Raw genomic sequence first — 25,488 nt, 5'->3', positions numbered from 1 at the left:
AACCAAACTCCCAAGGGACAGGCTTTTTTTTCAGCGTTATAGGAAGGCACAGTTTCACTTCACCCTAGTGAACCTGTGACAGTGTGTTAAGGTAAGGGAAATAACCAATTCATAGACTTTAACAGTGATGGCTATGATACAATTAATAATCTCTCCCTTTGAATAAGTCTTCTTACCAAAGAGCCAAGAATGCCTTGAAATCACTAACTGTGTTCTAAACCTTATGCAACTTGCTGTTTTATATGGTTTTTCAAAGTCATATGATATAAAAGTACTATCAGATACTCTCTAAAACCACAGTTCTTAACCTCTTATAGAGTAACAGACCTCTCAGAGAGTATGTTATAAGAAAGTAGGGACCCTAGTATCCTAGAAAACTGAATCCACACACAAAAGATAAAATTTCAGAGGTTTTACAGATTGTGTGAAGCCCATCCATAGATGCTTTATGTGTTGCGGGGAGCCCAGGTTTAGGAATTTTGTTAATTAAATGATGCTTTAATTTATGTATTATCTAAGTCACATGTGGATTACGAGATTAATGAAAATGTATACATTTTATGTATACACGGAAAGACTGGAAATTTCCTTCAATAACTTTATTCTTCACAAAATATATAAATAAATAAAACAATTCAACTTCTAAAGTATTACCACATTCAGGAAGAAGGCAGTCTATCACCATTCTAAATGACTGGAATGCCTCAATTTCTAATGGCAAAGTGCAAACTGAATTGAAATTAAGTTGGACTGTGACATCATTGCCAGGGATAGAAAAATAAAGTAACAAATACAGTCATTTCTAAATAAGGAACACTAGGCCCCTAGAAAAGTGACAGCAGAGTTTACTGAATCTTGCACTCGGGCACAGCTTGTCCTGAGGAGGCGTGCCAAGGGCCTGGCTGAGGATCCACACTCTCTGCTCCAGCAGTTTGTTCTTCTGAGAAAAAAATAGAAAGCAAAAGTCATCTTATTAAAAAACACGTTTGGTTGCAACACAACATACAGCTTATATACAGTTTACCTTACAGCTGAGGTAATGTTTTCAAATTGATAACCCATTATGTTCTCCTGCTGTTCTTTAACATCTTTCAACGGCTTCCTCTAGCATGCTCCCAGGATGAAGTAAAAATTCCTCTCCACAACCCACAAAGTCCTGCGCATCTGGCTCTTCTCTCTCTGGCTTCACCGACTTCACCCAGAGGAACCTGTGTGCACTGCGCTCTGGCCACACGTGGTTTTCCAACCCTTCCCCTGGTTACGGTCTCTCCCAGCTGGGCCGACCCTGTTCCCTCTGCCTGAATCGCCTTCCCCTCCCCTCTTTGTTAAGCTAACTCACCTTAACCTGTTAGATCTCAGTCCCCTTCTTCAAGGAAGACTTCCTTATGTTCCTAAAACAACCTATTAAAAACTCATAGGCTTTTGAACTCTAGAACTGTACCTTTTTTGACTACTTGATCACCGTCTATACCCACTAGACTGTGAACTCCAGGAAGGCAGGGGCCATATCTGGTTTGGTTATCAATGTACCATCAGGGTGCAATATGTGACACATAGGTGGAGACCAAAAATTTCTGTTCATTGAATGAATATGTAAATGATATAAGTCTATGATCTGGCTTGTGTAAAATGAATATAATGCTACTGGAAATACTGGCCCATTGAATTGATAAGAAGGTCTTTTGCAGTAAAAGTAGTTATGTTTGTAGGATGGTGTCTCTCTGTGTCCTCGAGAGCTGCTTGTCTATCTGAGGGAAAAGTTGAAGGTTCAGGAGGCAGAATAAGACTTCCCTCGGGGTAAAAAGTGATTTCACTTCAGTGCTGTGCTTTGGAGAAACTTCTCACAGAGACAGCAAATGACATCTCTGCAGTGCAGCTTCTCCATGACATCTTCTCTTGTCTAAACTTGCCCTTTGGGGCCACAGGTGACAAATGAGTTCCAACCGTTATCCCCGATCCCCAAGTAACCAGTATATTTACCCACCTGGGCGGAGGCCTAGACTTGAGTTATCAAAATAGCGAACTGGGTGAGGTGCTGGGAAAGACTTTGATCGGCCATCAAAAAACCAAGATTTCGGTGAGTCCTTTGGCACAGGATCTTGTAAATTCCGTTCCTTGCATTGAGAAGGCGTATGCTGTCTCTTTTGAGAAGCTGGTCCGGTCGCTTTAGGAGACTTTGGAGAATTCTCACAAGTCACTTCTTTGTGAGCTTCTCTTTTAAGAGTTCTCTCCTTCCACATTTTGACCTCATTGGAAAGATGATGATTATTGCTTAAATGTGGGGAAAAATAAAAGAGACTGTAAGACTGCTCAATTCCAGAAATATATTCATATTTACATAAAATTTTTTTTCTTAATTGTGGTAAAATATATGTGACATATAATTTACCATTTTATCATATTTACATTTTAATTTCAACCTAATGCTTCCTAAGTTTGGATTATTTCCACAGTTCAGAAAATGAAATGAGGTCAATATAAATTGAAAAATTGTACTAAATCTCCGTGATCACAGAATCTTGAAAAGTATGATATTAGGTTTCAAATGAATCAGTGATGTCGTCCAGCATGGTTTATCTACTGATGCTCTGTGGCAATAATTTGATAAGTTAGTCTTCTGGATGGATGAATCTTTAATGTACCTTTGTTATTTTAAAAGATATATTACACTGTGCTTTTCTGGATTACTTATAGTGTTGCTTCCCACAGGAAATGCTGCCTGCATTTATTCACTCCTTCAGAGAAGCCTGGGAAGCAATCCTAGGCCCTGCTCTCCTTTCTTTGATCAGTCAGCCAAGTGTTGTGATACAACCTCACACTTTTGGGTTCCCCCCCATTCTGCTCTAGCAGCTAGAGACGCCGTATGAGCTCATTAGGCCCCAGCTTAAAATCCTCCAGTGGTGGTAATCCTCCCGTTACATTTAGGAGACCACCCCAGCTGCCTCAGAATGACCTGCAATGTGTAATCTGGACCAGTGGCCTCTGGCATCGCATCTTGCACTTACTCTGCCTCATTCTGTATGCTCTGGCCACACTGCATGTCTTTCTGTTCCACTTTCCTCTTTGACTCAAAGCCTGTGCACATGCTGTTCCCTCAGCCTAGAAGGCTTAGCCATCTCTCCTGTCATCAAGCCTAACTGCTACTCATTTTCAGATCTACTCTTACATATTAGTTTCTTGATCACCGCCCCTCCCCACATCTAGATAAGGTCTGATCCCTCTGTTGGACCCTTTCATAATGTCCTGTTTGCTTTTTTTGTTGTTTAATAGCCTCACACAGAACAGTAGCTATTTGCATATTTATTTAATGCCTATTTTTCTTCTATTGCATCATTAGTAAAGATTAGCACAAGATTCTAATCTTTGGTAGAAGCCAATTAATTAAATTTTTTACAACTGTTTATAAAGGTTAATGGGCTACAATAATGGACCTCAGGGATTCTCCTTTGAGTAAAGCCTCACTGACTTGGGCATATTTGTGGCATATTTAAGCTCCCCTCAAAGATCTTGGTTTACTTTTTGGTTCTTGGCTTAGTTAAAAACAGGCTTAGCTAAAATCAGTTGATGGGCCAGCCCTGTGGCCTAGTGGTTAAGTTCCGGGCACTCCACTTTGGCAGCCTGGGTTTGGTTCTCGAGTGTGGACCCACATCACTCTGTTAGTGGCCATGCTGTGCTGGCAGCCCACATACTAAAAATAGAGGAAGATTGGCATGTTAGCTCAGGGGAATCTTCCTCAGGAAAAAAAAAAGGTCAGTTGATGGATAGCAAACCTCTGGAATGGTGCTACCATATTCTCATTCCTTTTAAAAAAGACACATTACATGAGCTCTAAAAATTACTTCCCCTATATGTGTGAGGGGTTGCCCACTGCAAAAAATATATATGCATGTGTAGGCATCATCCTCTCCCACACGTACCACCATAAGCATAATTCCTGTATCAGGTAAGCAGATCTTACCTTAACAGTTCATTCCATTGCTTTGTTAACTGTTCATTTTGCTGCTTTAACTTAGAAATTTCCTTTTCTAGCCGTATATATTCACTTTTCAAAATAAGAGCTCTTGTGCTTTGTACAATGCCGCTGCCACCCCCACAGGTTAAGGGTTTCCTTGAAGGCTGAGAATCAGTATGTTCTGATATCACTGTGGGAGGCAAACACACAGGCAGGTGGTAATTTTAATTATCTCCAAAGTTCACAATAAAGGAAACATTAGTAAGTTCAATAAATCACTATAAAAAACAAAGCATCTCAGCACCATCTCCCTGAACGTCATCCTTGACTTCCTCCTCTTCCCTCACCTCCTATGCCAATTCCATCATGGATTCTAAGTATCTGTGGAACCCCTGCTTCTCTCCACCCACTACCTCCACCACCACCACCTGCTAGGATCACTCACGGTGACGGCAGCAGTCGGAGCTGCCCTTCACTGTCTACTCTCGACGCCAGTGGGGTCCCCTGGAGGGCTGCTTCCACCACACAGCGTGTGTGGGGTCCACCCCAAGGCAGTCAATGTGCTCCCAATACTCAACACGTATTTGTTAACTAAATAAACCTTAGACTGCTATTAAAGAATATACTATTCAGTATTTTACACCATATGTGTACAAGTAATGTAAAGAACTGTTTTGTAAATTTTAGGTAAAATTGCATAAAAGTGTGAGGTGCTTAGAAAGTGGAATGATCCACTGGGTCACTGACTGTTTACAAGGGAGGGGCAAGATGAGTGTGGGGAAGACACTCAATGTCCATTTCCTTTTCAATTATTCTGAATTCAGGTATAACACGTACCTGAAAGTCACAAATTAGAAGGAATCATCCTGACCCTTCTCTAACAACAAAAGTTCTATTTTTACCCCTTGAAGTTTTCCAGGTAGGAGCTGCAATTATCCTGCAATGGACACTAGGGCAGTTCAAACTAAACAAGCACCAGACAATGCATGGACAATAATACACACAAACATCATCTTGCATTTGCCTGACATTTAGAATTTTCAGTGTGCTTTCACACACAACTTTTAGCCTGATCCTTACAAGTCTATATCCAATCTAGAAGGTCAGGCGTTCTCCTCATGATTTCACAGGCTGTTAAGTGAGGGCAGTCAGCTTAGAGAACTGTTCGTGACGTTATTTCGATGCTGGACCCACTACACAAAGCTGCCCCAAGTACTGTTCAGCATTCTCTCTTTTCAAATGAAACATAAGAGACAGAAATATGGGAAAAGATACAGTTTGAGGAATGTATATGCAGAAATTTGATGATTAGATTTGAAAACTGTATCTAAGATAAGTTTCAAAGAGTTTGCCAGTAAGCATCAAGTCTGTATTTTCAGTACCAACAACAAGTAGGATAATATTTACTGTATACTGACTATGTTTTTACAGTGCACATGGTTAAAATCTATTAAGATATGCTTGTGTTTTATTGGGAAGGGTACGTCTACCTTGACAGGTAAGTCATTCTTGTATACTACTGAAGGTATCTTCACTGATATGTAAAGATCTGATAGCGCACAGGTTACATTCATAGTTTTTAAGAATCTATAATGGATAAATAGTTGAGATTACAGGAAACTTAAGGAGGTATCACAGGATAAATATGATCTCAATGAATTCATTTTAAAAATAGTTCTTTATAAATTAGTGATTAACAGGTTTATTCTTGACTGTCATATATATAGTAGCAGTCTTCAAAATGTGTAAGTATACTGAGAAGTAAGACGGAAAAAGATCTGGAAATATCAGCATTTTCTACTTACTTGAAGTATCTTGGGCCTGCTGATTTCGTCTAAGATTTTCTCTCAATAGCCTTATAACTTCTTTTTGATGTTCTACAGTGGCTTTTGTACAAGTAATTCTATTAAGAATAACAACAGAAATATGTAAAAGGCCAGCAACTAATTTTTAATGGAAGAATAAACAGAACTGCTGTCAAGAATTTTCTGATAAGATACATCACATTGATATGATATGCATAAGCAGCAGTAGGTAAGCCCTCACGATACCCCCTGGTATCATGCACTTTATAGCCATAAATAACACCATCAAATTGGAAGTGTTCTGTTTGGCTGCAGGGGCAATTTTTTTTTAACATTGAGAAACCAATTCTTTTAAAATTTCTGAAAGCCCAATAGGTATCATTAACTGGATATTGAGCAAAATTACATTCAGGGGCACCATAAAACAAATAATTGGGTTGTTATCATGAGGTCCTAGAAACCTCTTGAAGGTACAACAATTACCAAAGCGTAAAACCAAAAGCACCTTCTGTATACACTGTAAGGAAAGCACACTCGACTGCAGCTCTGATCTGAGGTGACACAGTCAGAGGTCACAGTCTGCTCATTGCACCCAGGAGAAAAAGACATTCTGTTAATTATTTGCTTGAGTGTTAATTGGCAATGCTAAATTATGAGACTTTCTGCCTTTCTTAGAGACTGAAAGTATCTGCTGATTCTATTCTATATAAAATTGCTTTGCATTTATTTAAAAAAATTTTTTTCTTTTGAGGAAGATTAGCTAGCCCTGAGCTAACATCTGCCACCAATCCTCTTTTTGCTGAGGAGGACTGGCCCTGAGCTAACATCGGTGCCCATCTTCCTCTACTTTATATGTGGGATGCCTACCACAGCATGGCTTGACAGGTGATGTGTAGGTCCACACCTAGGATGGTGAACCCTGGGCCACTGAAGCGGAATGTGCAAACTTAACCACCGTGCCACTGGGCTGGCCACTAAAATTGCCTTTTTAATGATGCTCCACTAAAACCAACAGTCCTATCAATAGAAGGCTGGTTAGAATGCATGAAGATTCAGAGTGCGACTTTTTGGGCAAAATTAGATATCATCATTAAACATTTATTAAACATTTACAGGAAGAATAAAAAGTGTGAGGAGTCAGAGGTGACATATTAATAAGTGGCAACATTATATTTCTAATTCAGTTTCCTTGACTCTCTGTTTAATGTTCTTTTCATTATGCTATACCACAAAGAACTTTAGGCATGCTATTGTATATGGTACTATACATAAATAAATCAATAAAAAGGGAATATGCTCTTGGGCACTAAGTACTACAATTTAAAAGGAAATAAAACCTTACACAAAAATACAATAGGAAGAACAAATGAAATTAAGAGAACCAACAGAAACCTTAGACAAACTGCTAAAAACACACACACGTTCTTAATATTCACTTTCAAACAAAAAAGGCCATTTTTAAGCTGTTCCTATATGATTGAACAAGAAGTATCCAAAGACATAGTATGTCAGTAATTGATCAGAATTGTGCTTGTTTTCAAAACCTTTGCATACATAATGAGAATTTAATAACTTTAAAATCTGTAGATGTTTGTATTTATTTTATAAAAAGCAATAACAATATCTTAATATATTTTAGATTTATACAGTTTAGAAAGGAAATTTAAGCTACTAAAGTCATATTCAATTAAGACAAAGACATACTCCTTTTCAAACTCCTTGGCATTTCTCATCTTCTCTAGGTCTATTTTCACCAGCTTTGTTTTGAGCTCTTCAATTTCTTCTTTATAGGGCTTAGCTCCTAAAGCAACTTTGTCCTAAAGGTTTTAGAGAAAAGAGAAATAAAGTAATTTTAGAGCAGTTTCAAAGACTTGTTAACTACCTAATATAGTAGGAACATTTTAAAACAGCAAACTCCAAACATATGAAAAGGAGGAAAGGCACAAATTTTAACCCTAAAATGAGTAACAAATAGATATTTGATGTGAAGTACATGTGAAGCTATTGGAAGCTAATGTGTAATTAGAAAACCTATGACTTCTATTTCTTAAAACAAATATTTTTCCCAATTAAAAAACAATATACTTAAACAAAATGAAACAGAAAGGTTGAAACGAATGAAATGGGTAGATAAAGGTAAATCAGGAAAATAAGACAAGAGATGAACAGTAATATAAATATCAAAGTAGAACTGAATTCAAGGCACAAAATATTATATAACATTATTGGGGATATTCTGTACTCAAGGTTGGTTCAATCTAGCCATACATCTACTTCGACTCAGAAAAAAATCAGTCATATATACATACAAACATATACAAAAATCTTTTTTAATAAATAGGTTTAACTTTTTAGAGCAATTTTAGGTTTATAGACAAATTGAGCAGAGTACATAGAGTCCCGGTAATACCCGTGTCCTCCCCTAGTTTCTCCTATTATTAACATCTTAGTGTGGTATGATTGTTACAAATGATGAGCCAATATCGATACATTATTAACTGACGTTCACAGTTTACATTAGAGTCTATTGTTTGCATTGTATAGTCCATGGGTTTTGACAAATGTATGACACGTGTTCATCATCACTGTATCATGCAGAATAGTTTCACTGCCCTAAAAATCTCCTGTGCTCCACTTATCCATCCCTCCACCCTCCCCCAGAACCCTTAGTAATCATTGATCTTTTCCTGTTCGCCTAGTTTTGCCTCTTCCAGAATGTCATACAGTATGCAGTGTTTTTAGATGGGCTTTTTAAAATTAGCAATGTGCATTTAAGGTTCCTCCATGTCTTTTGTGGCTTGATGGCTCATTTCTTATTATTGCTGAATAAATCATTCATTTCTTTTATTGCTGTTACCACAGCCATACTATGGATTACTATTATATATTGAATACAAAAATAAACCCATCTAAATAGGGACCCAGAGAGCTCTTCATTCCTCTAGGCGTTACCCCTAGTGCCTATAAAAACATTTGCACACACACGTAGTTAGCAAAGACTAAAAAGATGCAAGCTTCCAAAGCTGAGATGCTCAGCTTAAGAGGGTTGCTGACTAGGTCAGATAAGCCCATTCTGGGAGGAGCCCAGTATTTGCTCAGTCATGGCACCAGTAAAATACCCTGGCTTTCTGGACCAGATGCTGATATCAGGGACTCCTTGAGCATATGACTGGCTGGAGTGGTGTCAGTTTTGTAAGAAACTGCCAAACTCTCTTCTAAAGTGGCTACTGTACCACTTGCATTCCCACCAGCAGTGAGCAAGAGCTCCTGGCCCCACTCCTTGCCAGCATTTAGTGTAGTCAGTGTTCCGGATTTTGGCCATTATATTTTGAGATACAGTGGATGTACAGTGGTATCTCATTGTTTTTTAATTTGCAATTTTCTAATGACATATGATGTGGAGCATCTTTTCATATGCTTATTTGCCATGTGTGTATCTTCTCTGGTGAAGTGTCTGTTCAGATCCATTGCCTATTTTTAAATCAGGCTGTTTGCTTTCTAATTATTGAGTTTTAAGAGTTCTTTGTATATTTTGGATAACAGTTCTTGAAAGATATGTGTTTTGCAAAGATTTTCTTCCAGTCTGTGGCTTGTCTTTCATAGGGCAAACATTTTTAATTTAAATGAAGTCCAGTTTATCAATTTTTTTCCTTCATAGATTATGCTTTTGGTGTTGTATGTAAAAAAATGTCAATGCCAAACCCAAGGTCACCTCGATTTTCTCCTACGTTATCTTCTAGGCATTTTCTAGTTTTGTGTTTTAGATTTAGGTTACAATCAATTGAGTTAATTTTTGTGAAAGGTGTCCAGTTGTTCAGCACCGCTAGTTGATAAGACTATCCTTTTCCATTGAATTGCCTTTGCTCTTTTGTCAAAGATGAACTGACTATATTTGTGTGTATATATTTCTGGGCTCTCTATTTTGTTCCATTGATCTATTCGTATACATTTTGATTTAAAAGTTCAAAGAACTCTAAAAATATTTATTCATTTATGACACCTAAAAGAAAATTTCAATATATTCTAAAAATGGAGAAATTGCAGTAATTTTTTTGCCACAATATAATGAAATAAATTAGTCATATATAACAGTTTTAAAACAATTCTTGAGTAAAAGAAATTGAAATTGGAAATACTCTCTTAGAAATGAAAGACAGTGAGAATTCCTTATTTCAAACACACGACGTGTGCCCAAGCTGCACTCAGAAGCGCTGACAGCCTTAAACATCCTCTAGCCGCCTGAGGAGTCTGAGCGCCTGTGTTCTCAGTGAACAGCACCTGCTCATCCTATTTTAGATGGAGTCTGCTGAGAAACTTTCTTTGCTCTACCAGAAAAAGAATTCCTTTGAGATTCTGATTTGAATTACATTAACTTTAGAAATTAATTTGGGAAAAACTGATGGTTGTACAGTATTTAGGTTACAACCTAGGAAATGGCATATTTCTTATTTTAAACCACATGCTCTCCTATATTTCCTTTTAGAGTTTTGTTGTTCTTTTCATATATGTTGCCTCATTTTTTGTTAAGGTTAGTCACTTGAGCATTTTATATTTTGTGCCAGTTATAAATAAGATCTTTTTTTCCCACTGTGCAGGATGTCCCTAAAGTACTAGCACAGTTTGAATTTTTAACAAATTTACTGCTACTTGATATAAATAATTTGTAAAGATACAACAGAGGAAATGTATCAAGATTTAAACAAAACTGTTAATGAGTCATTTGTTCAAATTACTTTCTTCTATATTCACTTAATAAACCCTACATTATATTGGACAGCTATATCCAGGTGAATTAAAATAGTGGTGAATAGGTTAAAAGTTAATATCTTTGCATTTTACTATGCCAAATCTCGAGTTAAATATACTGTTGCATTTTATAGAATATTTATATAAAATACAGAAACAGATTCTTAAAAATTCAAACTGTATAAAGATTTTATGGATACCCTATACTTTGCTTTCTTTCCTCATGGATGCTGTACAATGGCATACTCTATTATATTATCTAAATGGTTACTTTTAGTATGCAGGAAAGATATTCCTCTCTCCATAGACACCTGTACCAATCTATACTGAGTGTGGAGAAATTTGTCGCTTACTCCCTCTTTCTTGAAACACTAGCTTCACTTATATGAAGAAACTGGAACCACTCTGTTGCCCAGACCCCCTTTTCTTTTTCACTCACTGGCTGCTCCATCTCAGTATCATTTGGTTACTCCACATCTCCTCTCCATTATGCTTATGCCCTCGTCCAGTCTCATGATTTTTATACGCTGATGATTCCCCAAACTTAAACCTCTCGCCTATATCTTGCTCAGACTCAGATATTCAATTGCCTAAGTCATATCTCAACTTGGGTGTCCCCAGTGGGCATTTCCAATTCAGCATGTCCAAAACTGAACTTTCCTGGTTTCAAACTTCCTCTTCTGGCAGTCTTTCCCATTTCCGTATGTAGCAACTCTATCTTCTTGGCTGCTCAGGCCAAAAACTTTGGAATCATCTCTGACTCCAAGAAATACGAGAGGTACGTGTTTGGCTTTCTCTTTGATAAATTGAATCTAAATATTTTGCAAAAAAAAAGAAATATGAGAGGAAGAGACATGTGCCACTTCTGGGCCAGAGCCTTTATGAGTACAGATTTTAAGACAATTTTTAGCTTCTCCATCTTGTCCCTTTTCTGTGAGCCTGAGCACGGACAGCTTACAACTGGGCTTTAACCATGCAGATGAAAACAGCACCAAGGAAGTGCTGGAGAAACAAGATGGGAGAAACGGGGGCCTCTGAATGACCATGTGGAAAGGAGCCACTTGCCAAGCTGGAACCCACACTTTTACGTGTGAAATAAGCTTCTGTTTTGTTTGAGCCATTGCATTTTGTGGTTCCCTTTGTTGTAGGAGCTGGCACGTCACTAACAAACACGCCTTCCTGGATTCTATTTTCAAAGGGCAGCCTTTAAAAATTTAAGTCAGACTATATCATTTTGCCAAAATCCTCTGATGACTTCCCATCTCATCCAGAATAAAACCCAAAGTGCTTACAAATAGCTTTCAAGATGCTTTATGATTTGGCTCTCTGCTACTTCTCACCTATTTCCCCTTCTATCCTTGCCCACGCTGCTCAGGAGACGCTGGCTTTCTTGCTGTTTCCTTGAATACATCTCAACTACTTCTGTGTTGCGGCCTTCGCATTTGCTACTTCTTTTGCCTAGAAGGCCCTTCCCTACCAGACAGCTCACACCATCACTTCGTCATCTTAATTGTGCGGCTCTCCTCAACTCCCCTTACAAAATCACACTCCTACTCACACCCACTCTCACCCTGCACCTATATACCTCTGTCTGGCTTAATATTTTTCCATTGCACTTCTCACCGTTTAACAAACATATATACTTGTTTATTTTCTGACTTCATGAAGCAGAATGTAAGCCTCTTCAAGGAGGCTTTATTTTTTTTCCATTGCAGTACACATGGCATCTAGAACAATGACCAACACATAGTAGGTATTCAACAAATACTTGTTGAATGAATAAAAATGTGATCATTTAGTTATTTGAAGTATTAAAAAATTACTCTCAAAGATTTTAAAGCTTTACAGTTGATTTTCTTGGTTTTTAGCTATACTAACAATTTCTAAAAACAAAATTAAGATTATTTTCTCTTGCCTCTCTGTTTCATGTCTCATTGAAAGAACCAGAATTTTTAGAACAATGTTAAATAATGAAAAGAGTAGGCATTCTTGGCTTGTTTCTAATTTTTGAATGAAGAGAAGAGACACTGGAGCAGGAACAGTGAACAAAATGCCTATTAGGATCCGACCCAAGTAGCAGAAGAGTGAGAAGTAGCTGTGGCTCAGACGAGGAAGGAAGGCTGTGATGAAGGAGGGTGCGACTTGTGTAACGGCATTCAAGCTCAAAAACATTTCAACTCTGCTCTTTCTAGAGAAAACAGGTTAGATTAAGCCCATAGGCTACCAGGTGGGACTCAATAACAGGGGATTAAGTAGAAAAAAATATAATTTTAAAATGTACTTATCTAACAGAGTATTAAATATTTAGATAAGAAGCATATTTTTTTGAAAAATAAAAAGAAAGTCTCAACAAGAAAAAACCAACAACTCAATTAAAAAGTGGGCAAAAGATCTGAACAGAGATTTCTGCAAAGAAGATATATGGGTGGCCAACAGGCTCATGAAAAGATGTTCAACATCATTAGCTATCAGGGAAATGCAAATCAAAACTACAAGGAGATATCACCTCACTCTGGTCAGAATGGCTATAATTAACAAGACAGGAAACAAGTGTTGGAGAGGATGTGGAAAGAAAGGAACCCTCAAACATTGCTGGTGGGAGTGCAAAGTGGTGAAGCCACTATGGAAAACAGTATGGAGACGCCTCAGAAAATTAAGAATAGATCTACCATATGATCCAGCTATCCCATTGCTGGGTATTTATCCAAAGAACTTGAAAACACAAAGGCATAAAAGATATATGCACCCCTATGTTCATCACATCATTATTCACAATAGCCAAGGCTTGTAAACAACCTAGGTGCCCATCAAGGGACGAATGGAAGATGTGGTATATATACACAATGGAATACTACTCAGCCATAAGAAATGATGAAATCTGGCCATTTGTGACAACATAGATGGACCTTGAGGGTATTATGCTAAGTGAAATAAGTCAGAGGGAGAAAGTCAAATACCATATGATCTCACTCATAAGTAGAAGATAAAAATGACAAACAAACACAGAGCAAGAGAGACTGGATTGGTGGTTACCAGAAGGGAAGGGAGGAGGGGGAAGGGCAAAAGGGGTGATTAGACACACGTGTGGTGATGGATAATTGGTCTTTGTGGGGTGAACATGATGTAATCTACACAGAATTCGAAATATATTATGATGTACACCTGAAAGTTATATAATGTTATAATCCAATGTTACTGCAATAATGAAAAATTTAAAAAAAACATATTTATGAAAAAATGTTGCAATATACTACTAGAGATATACAAACATACATCCTCTACATTTTTGGCATTCAGAAATTAAAGTGAAAATAAAAAATTTCCTTACTTTGAAAAGGAAAAAAATTAAAAAAAATTAAAAAAATAAGATATATTTTAAACTGTCAAGAATATTTATGTTTTTTAAAAATAATTTTTACAGGAAGATAAAACAATCATTATTTGGCATGAAAATAAACGTATGCATTTATTTATATTTATTATGCATAATTTATAAAATTATGCCTTTATTTATAAAATGAGTTTTAAGTTACCTGAAGTACTTGGATCATTTCTTTTGTTTTTTCAAGGCATTTATTTGATTCATTAACTTGTGATTGAAGTTTTGCTATTATATCATTAGTCATCTCAAGCTCTTTCTGCATCTTTATAATCTTGTCTTCCTTTTGCATGGCAGTTTCTTTAGCTTCACGTAGTGAAGTTTCCAGCTCTTGAATCTTCTATTAAAAAAAACACACATATATAAGGTGTGCCTTGAAGACAGAATCACAGTTTATATGAAACAAAGATCATATATAGGTATTAATCTTTCAGATTGCATCAACATAGGATAGATGGAGACTCCAAATGTCACTCAATTTATACATGTATTATTTTTTTCATTTAGAAGCTGATCATTTAGGACTAAAAGAGGCCCAGATTTTATATAAGGTTAGTACTTATTTTATTTACTAGTTAGCATGGTGCTAAGCATATTAAATAGGCACTTACATTTTAAATTAACACTACTTACAGAAAGTATATTTGTTAATTGACACTTTAGAGGAATACATGTAACATATCTTTCCCTTTATTTTTATTACCTAGTTTTTATGCTGAAAAATACAAGTATGTGGAAAAATCCAAAGGCATATAATTAAGTTCCCCCATCTCAGAACCCCCACTGACTCTAAAGCGATGACTACTAAACTCTTTCAAGTGTATCCTTCTAGAAATTTTCTATATGTATCTACGCATGTGAATATACAGTTTACAAAAACAGTAAGTCACACACACAATAGTGTGTAAGAAGAAAGTTCACACAGAATAGCGTGAAAGAAGAAAGAGCCAAAGCAGGACTGCATTCGAACATGAAGAAGACAGATATGACTACAGAAGAACTATACAACTTTAATGTAGACCATGAAGACACTGAAATTGTTAAAGGTTTTGTTTCCCTTGGTTCAGTCATCAGTTTAAATGGAGACCGCAGCCAAGAAATCAAGAGAAGACTGTGACTCAGAAGGGCAGCGATGGAAGAATCAGGAAAGATCATCAACAGTAAGGGAGTATCATTAGAGACCAAGGCCAAGATTATCGACACCCTCGCATTCCCAATTACTATGTGTGGGTGCGAAAGCTGGACAGTGAAGAAGGCTGACAGGAAAAAATGGACTCATTTGAGATATGGTGTTGGAGGAGAGCTCTACCGATACCCTGGACTGCCAGAAAAATGAACAAGTGGGTCCAAGAGCAAATTAAGCCTGACCTATCTCTGGAGGCAAAAATTGTAAAACTGAGACTATCCTACCTTGGGGACATGATGAAAAGTAAAAGGCAGCAGGAAAAGAGGAAGACGAAATACGAGATGGCGTAATTCCAGAAAGGAAGCCATAGGCGTGAGTCTACAGGAGCTGAGTAGGGCTCTTGAGGACAGGATATTGGACATCACTCATTCATAGAGTTGCCAGGAATCAGAGCTGACTCTACAGCACATAACAACAATAAATATATACTTCTGGTTTTTTGTGGGTTTTTATTGCTGAGGAAGATGAGCCCTGAGCTAACTTCCTCTTTTTTTGCTTGAGGAAGATTAGCCCTGAGCTAATATCTATGTCAATCTTCCTCCATTTTATATGTGGATTGCTGCCACATCATGGCTGCCAATGAGTGGTGTAGGTCCGTGCCTGGGATCTGAACCATGAACTGGGCCGCCGAAGTAGAGCATGCAAACTTAACCACTATGCCATGGGGCTGGCCTCCTGCTTTTTAAAAAATTAAAAATTTTATTTTCACTTGATAATATATTTTCCAGATCTTTTCATTATCAACACATAGATCTCTCGCATTTTTGTTTTCATGGGTAAATATATCCTATTTCATGGAGGTACTATAAACTAGTTAACCTGTCACCTACTAATGAACATTTAGGTTATTTCCAGTTTTTTATAAGTACAAAAATATCTTAATTTGTTCATAATATAAGACTGTTCACATATACACACATGCAGGTTTTCCTGGAAAACGTTTCTTTTTGGTCCACCTGGAATTTACTTTTGTTTAATGAATGAGGTAGGAGTCCAGACTTATTCTTCTAAGATGGCTAGTTGGTTGTTCTGATTCAAACATTAAGCAGACTATCTTTCCCCCCTGAGTTGACTGCTCCTACTGTCATGCACTGAATTCTCCTACTTGTTTGGGTGGACTGCCCAACTCTCTGCCTGCCCCACTGCTCTACCTCCACATCACTGACCTGCTCTGTGCTACTCTGATTTGGCCTAATTATCAAACTAATAACATACGATTTATTATCTGATGGGGTATTTCCTGGGGTCATTGAAAATGGGATTTCCTTGTGCTTGTTTATCTTATTGCTTTGGAAGATGGGTTTCATATTTCCACTATTTTTACCTCTACAGCTGACTGAGGTCTGTAGTGATCAGCAAATCAATAAACTCTATATTAGTGATCTTCTAGTTTCCACTAGTAATAATTATTAAACTGGCAGTTGATGTTTTATTATAAATATTTATTTTGGTAAAAATGCTAAGTTGTAATTCACTCGGGTTCCCCACTAAGACGTGTGTGCTAACAAAATAAAACAGCGTGTTTGCTGTACAGATTCCCAAGTAAGGGCAGTTAATACAGTTATTGGATTATTCAAATAATGTACTGATTCTTGGGCACAGGTTAATCTGTATAAGAAATTTATTATACTTTTAGCCTCTTCCATTTTTGTTTTGATCACATTAACCAATATTAAAGACACTGATGATAATTAGAGAAAAGCTAAATTGCTCTTTCCCTCTAAACTAGTTTGGTACTATAGACATAGATTATAATTTAATAGAAAGTCACATGATTTAGAAAACTTATAATGTATGGTAATAACACCTTAAGTGGTATACATACCTATTAATCAAATTAAGGCATGAGTTACTTCTATTTTATAATTCAAAGGTAAGATCTTATGTAACATGTAGCTTTATAATTAGTTGAGTGAGCGCCCCAATAGAACTATATTTAAAAAACAAGTCCATCATGCATGTTCCCTAATACCTTCAATACTGTGATTTTGCTCTGAAATGTTACATATGATACATCTTTAACTCTACAATGAAGCTGCAAATTGAAAAACATCTTATAAGAAATCTCATACCTCTGTGGTTAGTTGTGTAGCTCTTGATGTGACATGAAGATTCTTATCGCCTTGTGTAGTAGGATTAACAAGGGCACCAGATGTTCGAGAGATCTTCAAAGTTTGATAGTTTTTCAACAGTTTTTCATTTTTCTCTTTCACTGATTTCAGGTCATGTTCCCATTCTTTGGTGATGGTCACATTTCTTTCCTCAAACTCTGTTGATTCATTTATTATAGCCTATTGAGTAGTAAAGACAACACTATAGCTTCTAAAATGAATTACGTATTAAAAAAACCACTATGGAAAATACTAGAGTTCTAGGACAAGGCATATGTTGAAATTCATTATTCAGAACATTCTAGAATAGTACTTTAAAAGAATGTGAACATTCTTTGTGGCTTGCACCAGTTCCTGACATTTCAGAAGACGCTGGATATTGATTATGAGAATAAAAGAAGAATAAGGACTAGAGAGGATTCATATTGATTTGCAAGATGATAATCTCATTCTATTAGATCAGCACTGACATATGAAGAGGAATCTGAAGAACTGGTCAGGTTAAAATCATTATGTATGTTATGACATATATAATGTCATATATAAACATTAACTGACATCTAATAGCAGAGCATACCCAGTAAACTTAATAACAATCTATTTTCCTCTTTCATTTCAAACCTCAGTGTTTATAAGGAAAAAAATTTACTGACTTTTCGTAATCTGAAAATCTTCTATTTCCGTGCAGGGAGTAACAGCCAATCCATACCCTCGTTACATCAAAGGCTGACTCACTCTGAAATTGCTTCTATCATCTTTTTACTTCCTATTCCTATGGGATGTACTTTTTGCTCTCATCATGAATGCCTTCTTGGCCTTACCTGTATCTTTCTTTGTGGCTTTATGGTAGTTCTGTGAGATGCGGATCCTAAATTAGTTGTGTTCTTGCTGGCACCCTGGACTCTCCTTGGTTCTGGACTACTGACCCCACACCACACCAAGTTATCAATTGCTATGCTCAGATGGTGGAAGAAGCCACATATCCATGCTGATCCACAGAGCAGAAATCTCTACTTTCTAACCACAAGTGAGCCCTCAATATTATGAGAAAAACACTGAATTATATGGAAATTATCTTATCCCAAACACTGGTTTTATGCTTTTCTTCATTGATTGTGGACCATTTTTTTTTATTTTAAAAGCTCATTTACTGTTTTGCTAGCTTGGGGTATTCGACAAATGGGATTCACTATCCACAGGAAAACCTTTTTTAAAAATGTTATCTACATTTCAATGTGATTTAAGTATAGTTTCCAGATGAAATTAAAGTGTCAGGAAAGAACTACCCAAACAAATGAAATATAAAACCAATCTTAGGAGCTATAATATTAATCTAGCTCCCTTTGCTCCAACTGCCTATATAACAAGCAACTTTCTGATTAATGACAATTTTACCAGGTGTATGAGGTAGAGATTACTTCAGAAAGCCGAATGAATCTTCTCATCAGTGGAAAGTAAAACAAATTAATAAAACTGATCTCAAGCAATCTTGGTTCATATGAATCTGTCCACAAGGGCTGGTCACCTTGGGAACAATGATACAAACCACATGTTTGAACCTCACAGTTGAAGGATCAGCACGTATGATAGCAACAGCACCGAGGTGAGAAGCACAAGGCCTCACTAATTAGTGGACTAGAGCTGTCTTTGGCTTGACCACAGGTGCTGCCCACAGCCCTGAAACAGGCTAGCATCTCACCTTGTTTGAGGATACTTGGGGGAAAAGGCTCAGGTCCTACGGAAGCGAGAAAGGACAGAGGAAAATGGCAAGATTTGAGGTTTCACCAGTGGAAATGGATTGTTATACTGCAACATTTTATTATCTTCTTTACAAGTTGATATATTTAATTACCTTAAGGAAGCAAAATGTGTTAGAGGAAGAACACATTTACAGTCACTCTTTTTCAAATAAAAAAATAAAGAAGCATATACAAATAAATGAAAGAAAATATACTTAAAATTAAGTTGCTCTAAGTCTTTTTAAGAATGAGGCAGAAAAATTAAAGCAAACAAAAAAAAAGAATGAGCACAAAAAAAGTACTACTTACAATTATCTTTTTATTATAAAAGATATTGACTTCACAAATCCTATCATTTTCTTTCTGGATGCCATTTTTAAGCTTTTCTATATCAAAATGAGTATTCAACCACTCTTCCAAAAACTGGGTCATTTCTTTCCTATTACTCAGTACTTGTTGAAATTCCATCTTTATGCTGTGGAAGTCACATTCCGAAAAATCTTTGAGAATTTCCTGTGTGAAAAATAAGCATTGAATCTCCTGAATCTTAGGAAAGTTTTTATCTAAATATCAGACAAATATCATAAAAAGGGGAAAATAACCTTACTGAACTTTCACTTCTAATATTTTGAAGTAAACATAATTCTAATTTATCCTCATTATATTAGAAATATAATTCTAATTTAAATAATAAAATTTTGGCAGTATAGGCTATGTAACAGAGGCACATCTACAAATTCTGCCTTTTGGCATTTTTAAAACCTGTTCGAAACAATGAATCTGTGACAGTGTCTGAAGTGCTTCTGGATGCAGCTTTTCTGTGCATACAGCAGGCCTTGCATGCATACTGGGAACTGCAGGGGCCTCACACTGCTGGGTGAGAGCAGGACACTCCATGTGGGGTTGCTACAATACAAATGTCTGTGACTCCCAGTCACAGATCTAGGAAGTTTTAGAAGGCATTTGGAAACTTATTCTGGCCTTCCAAGAAATCCTACTTGCTGATATTAAGTCTACTTTTCTATATCTGTGTAGTTCTGAAAGGAGGCTAGTCTATGACTTGGCACTCTTTACATCTGGCCAGCTGTCATCCTGCAACCTATTTTTTTTCTCCCCAAAGCCCCAGTAGTACATAGTTGTATATCCTAGTTCTAGGTCCTTCTGGTTCTTCTCTGTGGGACACTGCCACAGCATGGCCTGACGAGCAGTGCCAGGTCCACGCCTAGGATCTGAATCAGCGAACCCCAGGCTGCCAAAGCAGAGCACAGGAACCCACTTGCTACGCCACCAGGCTGGCCCCTCTGCAAGCTGTTTTTAATTTCATAAATGAAAATGACTCTAAGCACATGAAGAGGTACCTTTCTATTTGATAAAAAGACTTAAAATCTAATTAAATCCATTTTAAATAAATCATACCTCAATATGTAGATCCATTTTCTGGCTCAACTGGAGGTCCCCTAATTCTCTGGATGGTACATCATCATCTTGTTGAAGATGCTGCATTTTACTTAGCAGTTCATTTTGCTTTTCCACTTCATCAATAAAAACCATTTCAAGTTTACTGATGGATTCATGTTGTTCTTCCTTTATCTTTGTAACATGGCTTAACACATACTTGCAGGAAAACATGAAACAAATTGGGAAATGAAACTTTTATCACGTTTAGAGGAAGTTCTAAACTCTCAAGACTAAGAGGTGGGGCGGCTTGTCTTGTTTGTCTCTATCCTCTGAGGAGTGAGGAAGAAGGGAAGAACCTCTCTCTATTCCCAAGTTTCTACTCTCAGCGTCTTCGGAGAGTGACTTCCAGACCTCTAGTTTCTTATTTCTGACTTCCTTCTGGAGCTACCTCAGGGATGTCCTACAGTTACCTCAGATTCAATATGTTTACAATGTAACATGATGCCTTTCCCTATAAACCCACCTTTTTCTATTGCCTCCTTTTGGTTAATTATATCACGCAGTTTTCCCAGTGAGATTCATTTCAACATCCTCTCCTGCCTATGTCAGCTGGGTGGCCAACGTGAGTGTGCCCTGCCTCAGGACTTACCTGTCAAGTGTGGCTTAAAGGGGACAAGAATTTGAATGCCCTGGTTCTATGGACCTCATGAATAAGTTCTGGATATCTGATTGTTAGGCTTTTGAAGACTATTAGAGCCTGAGGGGCAATCTACCTAGGTAGGGAAGATACCGCTTCCTACTTCCTCAACTTCCACCATTCCTTAACAATTTACAATCTGGCCTCTTTCCTAACCACTCAACTAAAACTGCTCTGACAAAGGTCACCAGTAAGCTCTATTGTCAACAATTGAGGGGATCTCTTCATTCATGTTCTGGCTGTCTGAAGCATCTGCCACTCTTGACCACTTCATCTTTGACACACTCTCCTCCACTGACTTGACCAATGGCACTTTTGCTCAGTTCTCTCTTATCTCTCTGACTTTTCCAACCTCAAACTCATGTGTTGCTCTCTTTTCTGCTACTGCCTCTTGAGAACTGATCTTTTCCAGAGTTCTCTTTTATCTTCACTCTATTATACTTCTGGGTGGCCTCATTCACACCTGTTGTACTATCTATCACCAAATGCTGATGGATCCCACATCTTTATCTGTGGTCCTGATTTTTCTCCTGACAAACCTCAGATTCACAACTAAAAGCCTACTTGGTTTCTCTTCCTGGATGTTCCATTATAGTTATTTCTATCTCAAAACATCTCAAATTAAACACCAGATCTCTCCTCCTGCCTCACCTGCCTTCTCCCTTTCGTTTTTTCTTTCTATCAGTTAATGGCACCACTATCCACAAACCCGGCTAAGCCCAAATCCTGGGGCTCAGTCTGAACTTCCCTCCCCTCCCTCCACTGTCAAGCACATGGACCTACTATTGTAAACTGCCAAATATTTCTTTAACTTCTTTCATCCTTTCCATCCCTATGAATCCTTCCCCCATAGTACTGTCACCCATCACATCTCATCAGGACAATTGTAACTGCCTCTTGTCTCTTCTCTCTGCCACCAGGCTTATCATCCCCTGCAGACTCATTTCTTCTTTGTCTGTAGTGAAGTCTCTACAATGGCAACCCGATCACATTACTGCCACCACTTAAAATAACTGTCCAGTGACCCCTCCTCATCTCTAAAATGAACTCTAAGCTTTACTGCTTGAGCCCAGCTTCCAGTCCAGTCTTGTCTTCAACTTGTTCTCCAGGACATTGTCCACTACTGCACTTCTCACCTGTTCAAATGTCTGCCTCACCCACTGGACTAGGAGAGATTTAGCGGTTGCTCATCTCTGTCTCCCCAGCACCCTGACACATTGTTAAGGCCAAAGGCAGAGCTCAGGTTTTGTTGAATGAGCAGGTCCTAGATGCACTGAGGATCCTGCACATGCTATTCTCAGACCCATGCCATCTTTAATTCAGTAGCAAATGTACTAATTAGCAAATACACCAACTCCCAAAGCAGGACTTAAATATACTGGTTTGTAACTGAAATTAATGGCAATATTTACAAAGATATTACTAAAACAGGTGGTACCTTGAGTTTCTTCATGACTCTGTGGAACTCCATGGAACATCTCTGGTTGGCAGTGAGAAGTTTCTGAATCTGTCTGGTTTGTGGATGTGGAAGTGAGAGGTTTGCTTTTACTCTAATTGAAAGCTCTCTTTGGGTTTCAATTTCCCTCTCCAAGTCAAGACAGAGTCCATTTAAGCACTCATAATGACTATCCATCTCTGTGTATCTCTTCAGAAGCTCCTAAAGGCAGTGAGAATTCATTCAATTTAATAATTCATTCTACTTTAACAATAAGTAGTCCTAGCTCTGGAATTGTAACAAAATCTATGCTTTAACACTTTCTATAGGGCAGAAATAAATTGAGACTTTTGTGTATAAAAAACAAAAAGAAAATGTTATTGTCGATTTTGGATTATAGATATAATTATAATCATTGTGGAAATTTAAGAAGTTTAAACTGTAGGGGAGGAAGATATTTCCTCTACACGCTCTAAGTCCTTCTGGCTGGACAGCGAATTAAATTCACATGAGACAGAATAACAGGAGAAAATTAAACAAAGCTTTATAACATGTATACATGGGAGAGACCCAGGAAAACTGAGCAACTCACCAAAATGGCGGAAGCTCTCACCTTAAATATCATCTTCAGCTAAAGACAAAGGAGGATGTTGTGGGTAGGGGGAGTCAGTATGGGAGGTTACCAGACAAGTACAGTAAACAAGAGTAAGGTTATTATGCAGATTTAAGTCCTTGCCTTCCGCATTGATAAGAGTTTCTAGAGGCAAGGTCATCCCCCTTCTTCCTGGTACAGAGAGGGAGACATCTTTACAGATGGAGATTTCCCTTACAAATGGAAATGTCTCTTACAAAGGGTAACTTCTACTTTTCAGAGTTTCTCTCATGTCTGCAGTTTTTGAAAGTAACCAGCCCAAAATAATCTTCATGCCAAAGAGATATATCTTGGGGTGGCCAATTCTAATCCTCTATAAAACAGCTATAACAAAGAAAACCAGAAACAACCATTGTTATCATTTTGATACATTTTCTTTTAGTCTTCTAAACATCCATGATTTGAATGAACATTTACAAAGTTGGAAGAGAAATTTGCATGAATTCAATCTAGTATGTATTGTAGCTCAAGGCTGAATGCTAGCTTCTGTTGACAATAGGTGGTGTGAGTGAGCAGATAAAACTGATGAGGATCAAGGATGCCTCAGGGAGAAAAGCCCAAGGCTTCCTGGCCTACATACCAATCTATATCATCCTCACAGAAGCATGGGACATCCTGACCTCATTCAATCTGATTCTTACCCAAAGTTATAAGACCACCTGATAACCAGACTCCACCTGCACTGATACTTTTTTTACCTAATTTTTCCTTTGTCTTGTAAAGAAGCAACTCACATACTTATGCCTTATAAATTTAGCCCTACCCTCAACCCATGTTTGCAGCTCTTCACTGCCCATAGGTCCTGTCCCCATGCTACTCCATGCTACTTCCTGAATAAAAGAGCACTACTGCCAGACCTTGAGAGTCCAAGAAATGTTTCTTTCGACTCCTCAGCTCACTGAGCCAGCATCAAAATGAGTGACAACAAATCACATGACCTACGTTCTATTATCTGCCTAGAATCTGAGATTTCTCACCTTTTATCAGAGTTAGAGTTCAGGTTCTAGCCCTGTCACTTCCTGACTGGGGAAATCCTTGAGCCATTCTCCCAACTACAAAATGAAGACTACAATAATTTCCACAAAGTTTTCTAGGGAATTAAGTAAAATGTTAGATAATATCTATATATAACCTATAAAATACATATAGACACTATAAATTAAGGAAATAAAATTATATTTGTAGAAATGCTTCTATACCCAAGTTTTAAACTTAGACTTGGTTTCAAATCCTAATTTTACCAATTTACCAGCTGTGTGACCTTGGGCAATGACTAAACTTCCTCCTGGGCCTCAATTTCTTTGTTTATAAATGGAACAATAAACTCTGTCTCATGAGTTAAAGCACCCAGTCTAGTGCCTTGTGTATGGCAGACACCCATTAGGCCCAGGCCCAGCAGCTCAACTTTCTAGAGACCAGACAGGTGACAAGCTGGTCAGGGCACAGGTGGAAGAACACTTTACATTCAATCGGGTATTAACATATTTAGTTCAGGGTGCTAAACAATAGAGTAAGGGGCTTCTGACAATAATGAGCTCTCCTTTTAATAATTTAAGGAAAACCTAGATAGATGTTCATTAATCTGGGATGTTGGAGAGGGGATTCTTGCCTTTGGTCTTAGGAGGAATCACCTTATGGTTGGAGCAGCACTGTCTAGTCATTCATTTGTACTTTTAATAAATACATATTGGAGGCTGACTTCTGTCAGGACTGTGCTAAGTGATGCAGCCATAAACAACACACAGAAGTCTTTAGGGATCTTGTGTTCTAATAGGGGTGACAGTAAATCCTGTTGGCTTTACCCTCACTACATGTTCAGAATCCACACACTTCTCACTGCTTCCACTACTACCTCTCTTTGCCAAGCCATCACCATCTTCGAATGATTACTGAAATTAGTCTTTCAAATAGTCTTCCTGCTATCACTTAATTTTCAACACAACAATCAGAGCTATCCCTTTAAAATGTAAGTCAGACCATGTCTCTCTCATGGTCAAAACTCTCCAGTGGATCCACATCTCGTTCAGAGTAAAACCCAAAGTCTTTTAAAAGCCCCACAGCCTGCTTCCTCCTGTTAACTCTGACCTTGTTTCTCATTAGCTTTCCCCCTTGTTGATGTTGCTGGAGCCCACTAGGCAGCTTCTGCTTCAGGAGCTCTGTCCTTGCTGTTCTCCCTGCCTGTTCTGCTCTCCACCAGATACCTGTATGTCTCAACCATTGACTCCTTTCAGGTATCTGCTGAAATACCACCTTTCCAGTGAAGCCTCAAAATCATAAACCCTACTGTTTTTTTTCAAAGATTGGCACCTGAGCTAACATCTGTTGCCAATCTTTTTTCTTCTTCTCCCCAAAGCCTCCCCAGTACATAATTGTATATTCTAGTTGTGA

General features: G+C 37.7%; 1 protein-coding gene across 1 annotated transcript in view; it reads right to left on the bottom strand.

Annotated features, from left to right (window-relative positions):
• Window positions 1-584: 584 nt before the first annotated feature.
• The window catches only part of LOC106837024 (centromere-associated protein E-like), a 34,675-nt gene continuing 9,771 nt past the window's right edge, over window positions 585-25,488 (bottom strand). The window contains exons 4-13 of the mRNA XM_070503684.1: window positions 22,452-22,670; window positions 20,335-20,532; window positions 19,228-19,431; window positions 17,141-17,359; window positions 14,037-14,222; window positions 7,462-7,574; window positions 5,758-5,855; window positions 3,959-4,142; window positions 1,985-2,271; window positions 585-940 (exon numbers count right to left, since the gene is read on the bottom strand). Of these exons, the coding sequence (XP_070359785.1) occupies window positions 846-940; window positions 1,985-2,271; window positions 3,959-4,142; window positions 5,758-5,855; window positions 7,462-7,574; window positions 14,037-14,222; window positions 17,141-17,359; window positions 19,228-19,431; window positions 20,335-20,532; window positions 22,452-22,670 (1,803 nt within the window). The 3' untranslated portion in view covers window positions 585-845. The remainder of the gene's footprint in view (window positions 941-1,984; window positions 2,272-3,958; window positions 4,143-5,757; window positions 5,856-7,461; window positions 7,575-14,036; window positions 14,223-17,140; window positions 17,360-19,227; window positions 19,432-20,334; window positions 20,533-22,451; window positions 22,671-25,488) is intronic.

Source organism: Equus asinus, unplaced genomic scaffold (genome assembly GCF_041296235.1).
Source record: "Equus asinus isolate D_3611 breed Donkey unplaced genomic scaffold, EquAss-T2T_v2 contig_614, whole genome shotgun sequence".
Classification (NCBI taxonomy): Eukaryota; Metazoa; Chordata; class Mammalia; order Perissodactyla; family Equidae; genus Equus; species Equus asinus.
Note: the sequence above shows the minus strand (reverse complement) of the source record. Positions and strands in the feature narration are given on the sequence as shown.